The following is a 13,013-nucleotide window of genomic DNA, read 5'->3' on the forward strand; positions in this document are numbered from 1 at the left end:
GTTCAAACTCTGTTGAGATTCTAGCGTTGAATGTTCAAATAAGGATAAAGCTGTCGTTCCTCTTATTAAATGTTCAACAAGATCCCCATTTATAAAAGTCTTTCAAAACAAATTGTTGACATCTTTAAACAAACAATTTTTTAAAAATTTAGTTACTTCAGATTCTCATAAGTAACACTTTTTAAATTAAATATAAATTATCAATAATAAAAAATTCCATCAATATATGTTGTTTAAAAACAATTGATAATATAAAATCTAAATATATAAACCATATAAGATCTTAAGAAAAAATAATAGAAACTTAATGTTTGCTACAATGACCTTGCAAGGCCTATGTAATAGATAATCAGACAATATAATGTTTTCAGATTGCTTCTAGCACAATATTCACCTAAATTGCCATAAATTTAATATTAAAAAAATTATAAAATTACAAAATTAAATATTTTTTCAAATATTCCTCTATTTTGATGACAAAATTATGTTAAGAACTTAAACATTGCTCCCATACTGCAATCTCATTTAAACTCTTTTTAACGAGTGGAACAATTTATTGCTGTTCTGACGTTCTATAACGGCATCTTCATTAAACTGATTTTTCCTTTCATTAAACTCTTAAAACCCTAATCCTGAAAATTTTTATACAATTTTCAAACGTTACTCTTAAAAGAAAAAACCCTATTTTACTTCGCTCATTTGATGCGTCATTTAAAATACAACATTAGAAATTAAGAAACCCTTTTTTGCGGATTTTTTGCTAATCTTTTGTAGAGGATGCGTTGACTTAATGTTTATTATTAACGGAGCTATATATGGAGTTTCAGCTTTTGCGCATTAATTTAAGCTGGCCTCTGTAAATTTGTAGGATTCAGACTTATACGTCCGCGTGTGTTGAGAAATGGGAGGATTCAGACTTATACGTCCGCGTGTGTTGAGAAATGGGAGGATTCAGACTTATACGTCCGCATGTGTTGAGAAATGGGAGGAGAAATGGGAGGATTCAGACTTATACGTCCGCGTGTGTTGAGAAATGGGAGGATTCAGACTTATACGTCCGCGTGTGTTGAGAAATGGGAGGATTCAGACTTATACGTCCGCATGTGTTGAGAAATGGGAGGAGAAATGGTGCATGTGTTGAGAAATGGGAGGATTCAGACTTATACGTCCGCATGTGTTGAGAAATGGTACTGAAGGAAACAGGGGAAATGGCTGCTATTTCTGCATGTTGCGACTGGATAGGGGCATGTGTAAGGATTTACATATAGCAGAGAGGTAATTCTGACTTATTTTCATGAGCGGAGGCTAAATATAGCTTATGGCGTGAATTATTTAAGAAAAAAATTATTATCATATGAGCGGATTCTTCTTCGTAGCACAGGAGGAGGAGTTTTTCAAAGCATGGGAAATGTCATATTAGTGCGTTACCTTCCGCCCTTGTGTGGATTTGGGTAACATCTTTCTGCTTCCATTTTCTCATTCTGGTTAAGTGATATAGCCCTTCTGATAGCGACATAGGATCTTTATCTTATGCAATATCAACAAGACTTAAGTAAGATAGTCAGGGGACTCAAGAAGATGATAACCTTCCGGCACGTCAATTGCATCATGGAAGCCGTCATACATTTCTTCAGATGCACCATTGCTTGTGCAAGTCATAATGCCCAGGTGCTGTACACAATGCTGAGGGATTTGTTGTGAAATAATTTCAATTTTACTACTCCTATTTAGTTTTGTTCTCATAGAATGCTGGATCTTTGTGAACTAATTAGTGTATTTAAATAAATGATATGTGGATTTTTAAAAAATAGTCATCTTGTATTTGTATGCTCTATACGAAAATTCATTCCTACTGTATGCCAAAACATCCCCTCACCCCATACAAACTTAGCCCATCGTACACTCTACATGGCTGTATTGTACGGGTCCCATCGTACGTCAACACTCCCCCACACAGTAAGGTCTTCCTTACTCTAACTCTGTACACCCTCTTAGCAATCCCTTACATCGACTCTATTTCATACCATATGATCTTGTATAGAAATAATCCAACACTCATCCTTCCTGCATGGATAGGCTTTGTGATTTTTCGAACACTATGATCGCCGACAAGGTCAATGGGCCTTTGGAATATTACAAATCCATCTAACAAGGATCCCCTTCTAGTGAAGACCTTTGAACTAGTTGGAAAGTTGGAATGATCCATGTGACAAGAATCTTCGTAAGCTAAAATTGTGTGATTTACATGGGATTTTAACTCTTGTTTTTCCCACGTCTTAATAACATACGTGCACTATTGCCAATGAAATGTCATTCCCAACATTGTTTTAATAAATTATGTGTATTATGTTTTATGAAATTGATATAGGAGATCACTTTTTATCTTTTTTTTTTTAATAACTTGAAATCATACATTGGGTGCGAGCAAGATAGATTTATTTATGTCTATCTGCAACAAATGCATATTGATCATACACTTGGGGGCCTAAAAGAATGAACAAGTATTGTTTATATTTGAAATTTGGAGCTTGTAACTCAATATTTTCCCTTTTTGGGTTTGATTGCTAATATTCAATTAATCAGAGTCATAGGATTTTATACATTAAATGCATTAAAAATATCACTAGAGATTTTACTTTGAAAATAAAAAAACACCATGGTTGATGGAACATTTTGAAAGCATTCTATTTACAGAGCAATTGAAAAACTAATGTTGTGAATTGTACTTGCAAATATTTAAATAATAGGATTACAGAGCAATTGAAAAACTAATGTTGTGAATTTGTACTTGCAAATATTTGAATAATAGAATAGAGTAGTTGTGGGGCATTGAGGATGATGCTGCTGAATGTTTTCTCTTAAAATTTGTTTGTCTAACTATCCTATAATTTCAATATTATTCTCTCTTTTTTGCCTTTCATGTTAAACTTTTTTTTTTATATGTTATTTGTAATTCATGATTGTGTGCTCTCAATACATTGTTGACACCATTGCCTCACCTAAATCCAGTTTAGAGAGGATAATGAAGCTGGTTTATGCAGTTTTCTAAGTTAACAGATAAGATTTAATTAATAAATTAGGTAATTCATTTTCTACTTATATATTTGTTTGAGTGTACAACTACAAACAATTGGTGACAATAGGCCCCCTTTCATATAATAATGGTTACATCAAGGGGAAATTAATTTTTTTACTGAATAGATTGCTCTTTCTCTATTGGGTGAAGTTTACATGAAAATGAATTTCATTGCAGCACATTGTGTAAAGGTGATAATAAATATCAGAATAATATTGTTGGTGGGGTAAAATCTTCTTCTCATTATGCCTATTTAATTTTTTACATTGGCTCTCATGTTTAATTTGACCCTATAACCGAGTAACCTATAATTTAAGTTTCATAGTCATCTCTCTATATAGTTTTATAAATCAATTTTATGTATTGATATTCTTTTCCTCAATGCAGAAAAAACATGTACGTAAATATACTGCTGTTTCAATTTTTGATATGGTGTTAGGTATATTTGAAACATGGGGTCGCATTGCATGAGGTTGCACATAAGGAGTGAATACAAAACAATTATCTGTATACAAAGAGACGATCTTATTATATTTGTCCCCGATTCTTTATTTTTAGTAACATAAAGTGAAATTTGGTTCATAATATTAATACAATGAACAGTAAAACTCTAACCATACAATGTGGATGCAATTTGTTCCATCACGATTCAGTTTCAGGAGGAACCCTACCATGTACAGTTTGGAACTTGGTGACTGTGTTAGAATTTTTTTGATACATTCTGGAGGCCAAGAAAATTTGGAAGTCCTGTAATTTTTTTTAGGATCTGAGAAGTCTGGACTGAATTAGACAAATCTAGCTTGTTCAAAATGTCTAAATTTGAGCTATATCTGGCAGGATGTCACAAAATTTCTTTGGACATACGTTCATCTTTAGTATGACTTAAAGTAAAGACGTTTGAAACTTTCTATCAATTGCCATGTCATACATCCAATCAGAATTCCATGAAAAAAGGGAAGCTTGTGAAAAAACCTTGAATTGCATAATTTATCTGCATAACAAATCCCAATTTGTATTGAAAAGCAAACAGCATGTATATTTCAAATGGTACTAGTAGCAAAACACATACATAAATGGGCCTGAATTCAGAAAGATGTAGAGAGTTGTGAACATGGAGGTGGGATATAAGTAGGTGCTTTCCAACATACGCGGAATAATGGGCTTCAATTGGAGCCAATTATGACAGTCAACCTTGCATTTTTTATCAGTAAAATCAATCAGTTGATTTCTTTGGAGAAGTAAGAGCCATGAAGTAGTTCTTAGGCATCAAAAGTTGGAAAGCTGGAGAGAGATTGAATATTTGTGGCCTCTATGAGTTGCCAGATATAGACATGCAAGAGTTTCATAAACACTAGGCTTGCTTTGTCTAAGAAGTAGCAATTTTATGAATATTGAAAGTAGGCGATTTTGAATAATTGGGCTGGTTTTGAAATATAGGTGTTAGTTTTGTCATGTGACAACAATGGCTGAAAAAGACCAAGAACTCTTCTACTTACTTTCCTAATTGGTTTCTAGAGACTTTGGGTATCCTAACTTATCACATGTAAATGTCCATTGAGGCAATTTAGAAGCGTTCAAGTTTAATTTTTTGAACCGTAGTATTTATAAGTTAAAAACCTACCATAGGAAAAAGAGCAGAGTTGAGTGTGTAAAAGAGCTGCTGTAGTGATCTAGAGATGGAAATAAGTTGTTTCAAATTTTCAAGCAGTCTAAGATCATTATGTCCATTCAAGATAGTGGAAGGTGTGTTTTTAAATTTTACTCACTAATTGATTTAGTTTTCTCCTGGGAATTACATCAGATATATAACCAAAATTGCATCAGAATTATGAGCAGAATTACAGTAGATTATGAGCAAATTTATAGGAGACCTTTCAAGTGATTTAAGGTATATATGTGGCAAACTTTTTAAAGAAGTTGAAGGCAGATTTCTAGCAGAACTTTCAAGGAGATTTGAGCAGATTTATGGCAGACCTTTCAAGGAGATAAAAGGTACATTTATAGCAGATCTTTCAAGTGATTTAATTCTGATTTTAAAGGTGATTTATAGGAGATTTGAGGTAGAGTTGAAGGAGATTTGTTTTCATGATGAGTATGATTCTCTTGTGTTACCAGTTGGTGCCTCTCAATAGAAGAGATTGGCCTCTCTTGCTGGGTTGGTGCTCAATGGTGGGGATTGGTGTATCCAGTGAGTTAGTTTCTACAAAGTTTTGTATGGACTGCTGTCTCCAATAGGTTGGTGCCTACAATGTTTGTAAGAGGAGTCTGTATTAACAATATTTTGCCATGGTTTTCTCAGGAAAGCATTTCCACATAAATCTTGTGTTCTTAGATGCTGATGTTGCATGATTGATGATTATTGTGATTATCAATTTGGAAGAGCAAAAGATTGCCTTATACTGATTTACCACACCTTTAGTATAAGCATGTGCTCATCACTTTGTATATAGACATTTTTTAATTCATTTCTTAGACAAACCTCATACAATCCTCAAGTTCTGAATATAGCTAACACCATACCAAAAATTGAAATAGGGGTATTCTTATGTGTGAATATTTTTGCATTGTGAGAAATAATATCAATACATATTGATATAATTGATTAGCACACTATATGAAGCGATGTCTATAATGCTTGATTAGATGTTTACTCAATTATGAAGTGCAATTAAATATGATAGCTAATGTAAAGGCCTAAATTGAAACAATTTTATAAACTTTTTACTTCATCAACATTGTTATCCTCATATTGAACTGTCACCATTATATTTGTGTGCTGTAGTGAGACGGATTCTCATGCAAGCCTCACACAGTAGATAAAGAGCAATTTGTTTAGTAGAATTTTCGTTTCCCCTTGAGAATAGTTCTGATGAAGCTTTGGTAGTCTCTGCATCAAACACAATCTGTGACTATACAATTTGCATCCATGCAATATAATTGTTAACCATATATCACATATCTCCTATGCAATTAAAACTTGATCCAATATATGATCTCCTAACCAAAAACATAATTCCTTTCGGCTTCTAGAATGAAATGTGTAGAATCTTTGACCAAAACAATAAAGCGATGATAGCCAATTGAGAGTAAATAACTCTGATGTTGGCTCAACCAAAATATATCATTTATGGAAATTAATTCTCCAACCAATACATCATACTGGTAAATCATTGCCAACCACCCTGTTCTTCACAGAACTGTCAGCCCAATACTCAGAAATGAATATCTCCATAATGCAACCACTTCAAACCTTGCGATGATCATATTAGACGTAATCATGTGTACCACCATGCCCCACAATCTCATGCTGTAACTAAATCTGCTCATATTTAATTGGTCTTTCTGACTGTCTGAACACTGCTTCCAGTAGACTAATTTTTTTTGCAAGTGTAAAACTTCCAGTAAATCCTCTCAACTCCAAAATGACCATGAAAAAGAATATTAGTTGTTATCAATGACAACTTACCATGCTTTGCTAAACACTCTTGCCCACACAACATGGGTGGCCTATGTAGACAGAGAACTCGTCTTTGTCCTCCCAATCATGTCTCAGTTCTAAGCCATACATGATTGTTTCCAGTCTTTAGTTTTACTTCCAACAACTGACCATTATAGGGTTTGTAGAACATTTACTGTAGCTAAGCCCAAGGGCATTTTATAACACCCCTTGTTCCACAAGTGGCAGGAGTTCTTGTCCATCCAACATGGGGTGGCCTACTTAGATAGGGAATCCATCTTTGCCCACCCAACCGGGTCTCCTTACTAGCCCTTACATGATTGTTTTTATAGTTAATACTATAATATTGCATACCAATCACTTTCTTTAATATTTTAGATTGTTGTACTATTTTCTGAGTTCTATTCAAATTATACTTGGTCATTTGATTTATGCCGATTGGTTGATATTTGTATGAATGTTTGATTGATTGAGTGAATTCCTTTGATTGTATAATTTGAGGTATTGGTCAGTGATGATTAAGTGATTGCTGATAAGATGATTGACCAGTGATAACTTAAGGAGTGTTGTTTGATATATTGGTAAAGATGATTGAATGAACACCAATTTGATAGAAAGATGCTTGATTTCTTGATTCCAAGATGAAGGGATGATTGATGTGGATTTGATGATAGTTTGCTTGATCTTGTTTGCTTGATTTCATGATGGATTAATGATTGATGGATAAATGAAGGATTTCTTTTGATGGATTTATTAGTGATCCTTGAACACTTGGAATAAATTCTCTTGTTTACTGTATTGGTGAAATGTCTCCACCTTTTATAAGGATTGAGACACGACTTTTCATTGTTGCCTTTGGAGAAAAAAAAAATGTTATTCCCCAAATCATTTTCCCTTGGATTTCATCCTCAAATAAAACTTTATCTTCTTTATATCATCTAGTGCGAGGATGAGTCACATCTCTTCATCATGTCTTCCCTTTGCAATAGTTACAACCTTTCACAGTTAACACTTTCTGAAAGGGATACAATCCTTCATCATTTTCGCTCTTTGAGATAGACGACCTTTTATAATACAACCCTTTGCCCTTTGAAATAATTACTTATTTTCTTCCCCCTCCTATGCTCCCTTTAATCCCTCCATAATTCCTATGCTCCATTCTTGTTTCCTCCTCCCACATCTCCTTTCAAATGATTTTTTGCTATTCCTTTTGTATCTCATGTTTGAGGGACATTTATTCTTTTATAATTTAATTTAATTATTATTGCTTATTATTAATTCCAATTTCAAAAAGATGACATTTCAACGAGGATAGATTGAATTCCAAGCCCTTTTCGAGTTTGTCTTTATAAGAAACTACATAAAGTGATATAATTCAGTTTCATCTCCTTTATGAGCTCTAATAATCCACTTAGTACACAAATCTCACACTTGCTGATGAGTTTCCATTAAATGCACGCTGGTAGGTTCACAAGGGAGACAACAAAAATCCTAGACATCTCTATGAAATTCCTTTTCATGTGTAGAAGCAGCCCAAATAAAGTCTTAAAGAACCCTTGGAACTGGCCCAACATAAAGAGTGATAAATATGCATGTTATAAATTTGTTAATAAGAATTTTTAAAATTTCTTGTTAATCATGAACAACGTGATAAGATTTGGAGATCTAAGAAGGGACCACAATCAAAAATTGCTGAAGGGTTTGTTCCTACTCAATAGATGGATCTTCAACTATAAAGATTTGTTAGTAATGGTTGACAAAAACTTGATGTTACTAGAATCTATCAACCTTCAAGTTTGTTTTCGCTTAGTTATAAAGTACTTGCTACCATCTTGGAGCACTAGCTTGCAAATTTCCTCGTTCTGACATCATAATACCATAAGGAATCAAAAGCAATATGCCCTTATTTAGTGGTGAAAGTTCAAGTGATAAAGTGCTATGAAGGCCAAGTGCTTTTTTGAGATAACGATCTAGAACATTGTGTGAATTTTTTAGGCAACTCTAAAGATGAGGTTTTATCTTCTCAACAACACTGTCTACAGGGATTAGGCACAAGAAAACTGAATCGTCCACCTCAAAAATAAAATTAGCTTTGTGTTTATCCACAAAAAAACTTCTATTGATTCTGTGCACTTTGAAGATTATTCTTAAGTGACTTAAGGATGTCCCGACTCTCCTTAATCCAATCCTTGGCCTTGGGAGTTATGTTGTCTCCAAGTTCCAATTCTATGTAGATGTAGCATGATATCCATACAAGCTCAAAAATGAGTCATCCCAATCAACCAATGATAGGCGGTATTACAGCATTGCTCAATTGAATGCAACAACCTAATCTAGGCCTTCTACTACCCCACAACATAATTGGGTAAATACCCTTCCACCCATTTGTTAGCAATCTTCGTTTGACCAACTGTTTGTGTATGGTAATTACTGCTTAGGGTTAGCTCTATGCCAGCCATCCTAAATAGCTCTTGGTGGAAGACATTGAGAAACCTATTATCTTGATAATTTACAATGTTATTTGGTAGCCCATGGGGTCAACACACCTCTATGAAGAACAACTTTGCAATGTGAGGTACCTTGTTCCTAGATTATATGGCAAAGAAATGTGCATGTTTGGTCAATTTGTCAATTACTACCTAGATGCCATCTCTACCATGCACTCTAGGAAGGCCAACAATGAAATCCATGGATATGCTTTCCGACTTCTACTCAGGGATGGATAATGACGACAATAAGCTTTCTTGGAAAGTATTCTTTGACTTGTCTTGTTGACAAGTCATACATTCACAAAGGCTCCAAAAATATTTCTCTCGCCCCACTCCATCTTCCTTCATGCTTTCCAAAATATTCATTTCCTTAAAAGACATGCCTCTTCCAAGGGAAGCAATTAAGGGTCATCACTGTTCATGAACTTAACTCCAAATGAACAAATTGGACCCCTATGCATGAATTGATGCTTTTCTAAATGTTTGTTTGTTAATAAACATGATGCAATAGAGTCGCAACCCTTTCATGTAAGATGAAGTCACACCTATTGGGAAATCACTAATTTTCATTAATAAACTTGTCTTCTTGTTAATTGCCGCTGTTAACAAATTGCACCCTTTTACTGGACACTGACTATTTACCATTTTATTCCTTTAAAAAAAATCTAAAACAGATCGATGTATTATGGACATTCACTCTAATACTATTATTGTATATTGCTGTATTATTGAATACACAACACTGTATGTGTAATATTGCCAATTTTACAAATAAGAATGATTTTTGTCTTCATTTGGTTGGTGATCTTTGCTATTATTCTATGCTATTTCACTACGTTACACAGAGTGCTTCTCTCAATTGTGATTGCTGCCTATGATCACTATTTCCATTTTTAATATGGATCGTCGCATATTGCACTTTGCAGTAAGCTGTCATATGTATATATATGAAACATTGTTTTCTTGTTTGGATTGGATGGGAACATCACAGTCTCCCCTCCTTGAATGTGCTTACCCACAAGCAAGATCAGATGTTCATGATGATACTAGGGTCTCAATTACATTGGTAGGTCGCCTCTACACATACTCATGTCTTGAACTTACAAGGTTTGTTAAACTTAACCATATTATTAAAAAAACTATCCATCATATCAGTTCTAAGGTTCCAAGGGTGGCAGCACACTCTGCTCATAATGTAGCTAGGTTGAACAAGGGCAACAGCGGTCCTTTAGTAAGATGAGTAATCCAATATTGCACAAACTCTTTAGAAGATGGTCATTTGAGAAACCCAAACCCCACAATAATAGGCTTCTGAAAATCATTATAAGTTAAATTATTTCCATAGCTGTTGAATCTCAATTGATTGAGTTAAATTAGTTCCATAGCTGTTGAATCTCAATTGATTTCAGGATTCCAAGTTTTCCAATCTATGGCAACCATCACGATGTTATAACGTGATTTCTGGAGGTGAAAATCTGAATGGTACTTGTAGAACCTCTTGTAATTAGCTTCCATAAAGTTGGCAATGGTTCAAGCCATTTGGCCTTGAATTGATTTTATCATTATGGGAAAACAATTGCAGTAATAACAATTTTATGTAGGACATAAACTGGAAGTGTTACTTCTCCTTTCCATTGAACTCAAGTGTTCAACATATGGTCTTTGAGCTATGGAATGATTCTTCTTCATTAACCTGATCTGAATTGCAATCTTTCGTAGTTTGATTGAAGAGTGATTGGTAATAGCATCACTATTGTTTGTCTCACTACTCCAAGCTTGTATCCACAGTTCTTTGATAGGAAATGTGCTAACGTCCCAAGTTTTATGTTCGTTTTCAACCTTATCATATGACTCCATAATAGCTTCTTTATTTGATTTGAGAAACAGATTATCATAGGTCACATTAGCTTCAACCTCAAACAAGGGATTATTAACAAGCTGAAAGTTATCCTTGTTTCCAAACCTATCTTTTTTCCAAATTTTATTATCTGATTTCTGCAGACAATAGTTTGAGTCATGGTGCTTCGCTATGTTTTTGATCCCTTAATCTCATCATTTCCTTCTTTGACCTCTTTTTTTTTTGAAGAGTCCAGTTACTACACCTTGATTTTCTATGTGTAAGGTTTCATGAGCATCTATCAACTTATCCATTTCTTGCTTATGTTGATCTGGCATCTCATGACATCTAGCTGCTGATCTATCTTTGCTTACTATGTTTGTTATCTCATCTTTCTGTGACATTTCATTACTTATCTTCCTCAAGGTGATCAAATTGGACACACAATGACTTCTTATTTACTATCATTAGAAATGATACTCTTCTCATCCACAGCCACCAACTTGTTAGTGGATGCCATGTACTTATGAGGATGAAAAGGGTAATTATGAATGCCATTTTGACTTATAAAATCATTAGTTATCCTCAATACATGATCCTTAAGATGGAGTAACAGCAATCTGATAATCTTCATGAATGTATGTACTCAATTTATTTTGATAGAAGAAACATGTGAAGAATCAACTGCTTCTTGTAATGCTTGATGATTATCTATTGATTCGTCTTTTTCCAAGGTTTCGTGACTTGCAACTGTCAAACTCTTTACGTTATCTCCCCTTGGTGCAACAACCTTCAAGGCCTTAAATGACTGATTATTGGTTAGATGAGTCTGTGCGTGTGTGAAACTCTTGATGCAATATTTGAATCATAATCATTCCTCTCTTGTACATTCAAGCGTTCATGCTTTCCAATTTTACTCCATAGGTCAAAGTAATGATCTCTATGCTCTTTGGGCAAGTGCTTCATCCTTACAGGCATATCGTGCTGTAATCCTTATCTATCCAATCCTGTTGAAATTGATCTTGTAGATCTACCAATGTGGGTTCATTGCTTTCTTCATGTTCCACTCAGGTGGGAATGTTAGTATCATCAGTATCGAATTTGTTGAATGCATATGTCTAGTTGGAGCATGATTACTGTTGGATTGATCTCCATTTCCTTCATGGCCTCCTTTGTTGCCATTACAGTTGTTATTATTGTTGTTGCTTAACATGGATTTTGTTAGTAAGTCCAACAGTCGAGCCATTCTTTCTTGACTGATTCTTTGCTCTGCCACTGTTTGATTCACGCAGTTGTTAATTTTTCCATGTCCCCCCATAGCAGTTTCTTCTTGTTTGCTCTTCTTTGAGGAGGACTTGAATGTTATCTTCTGTAGTTTGGTGGATTTCTTTCTGTAATAGCACTTAGTTTCTTTATGATTCGTAACCTTCAGAAGTTGGTGATATAGCTTGCTCTAATACCATTGTAATGTCCCTTATATGATTTCTTAGGATCTGGACAAATTCTTATAATGCAAATTGCAACAGACTTCTTTCTATCTATAACATACACACAACTCTTTAATTTGCCACAAATGAGTTTATGTAATGTGACTTGCTAATTTGTATAGTATCAAAATCCCTTTCTAATGAATTTGACAAGGAAAGATTGATCAATGCAATTGTCTGCTATCTTGATGTAAAAAATAATTCTGGTATAGTTCTCAAATCAATGATTGTATAATTGCTATATTATAGAAATTGTCCTTGATCAACAAATATTGATTATATCATCCTTATATCCAAATGCTCTGTGCAAGATAACCACTTATATAGTAGATATTGATCTGAAAAATGGATTGAACAAACAACTGCAATATCTGATTTAACTTTGGTAGGAATGTTGTTTATGAAGATTGTTTTGAACAAACTAATGCAAGATAAATGCTGATATGACAAGGGTTGATCTGATTATATATAAATAGGTTTTAAATATTATACTGATCTGAATTTGACAAAGAGTTTTGTGGTTCTTTATAAGAATCGAATTGATTACAAACCTAATTGCTATTATAGTGATCGACAATGGATACTCTTACCACTGTTCTTGATCTTTATCAATCTTGCCACTGATCCTTGCTGCATATGATGGCTTGATATAACAGCCAATCCAAAA

General features: G+C 34.0%; 1 protein-coding gene across 3 annotated transcripts in view; it reads left to right on the plus strand.

The window, feature by feature from the left end:
- The first annotated feature begins 570 nt into the window (after nucleotides 1–570).
- LOC149575473 (serine/threonine-protein kinase BSK1-like) overlaps nucleotides 571–13,013 on the plus strand; it is an 83,635-nt gene continuing 71,192 nt past the window's right edge. The window contains exon 1 of one of the 3 annotated variants that reach the window (XM_089815220.1): nucleotides 571–1,668. In XM_089815220.1, the coding sequence (XP_089671346.1) occupies nucleotides 1,531–1,668 (138 nt within the window). In that variant the 5' untranslated portion in view covers nucleotides 571–1,530. Of the gene's footprint in view, nucleotides 1,669–5,065; nucleotides 5,312–13,013 lie in introns of those variants that run through there. The other 2 variants (XM_089815219.1, XM_089815221.1) reach the window with 2 other exon arrangements.

The sequence above is a fragment of the Cupressus sempervirens genome, chromosome 2 (assembly GCF_028749045.1).
Source record: "Cupressus sempervirens isolate cs-2001-9-10 chromosome 2, ASM2874904v1, whole genome shotgun sequence".
Classification (NCBI taxonomy): domain Eukaryota; kingdom Viridiplantae; phylum Streptophyta; class Pinopsida; order Cupressales; family Cupressaceae; genus Cupressus; species Cupressus sempervirens.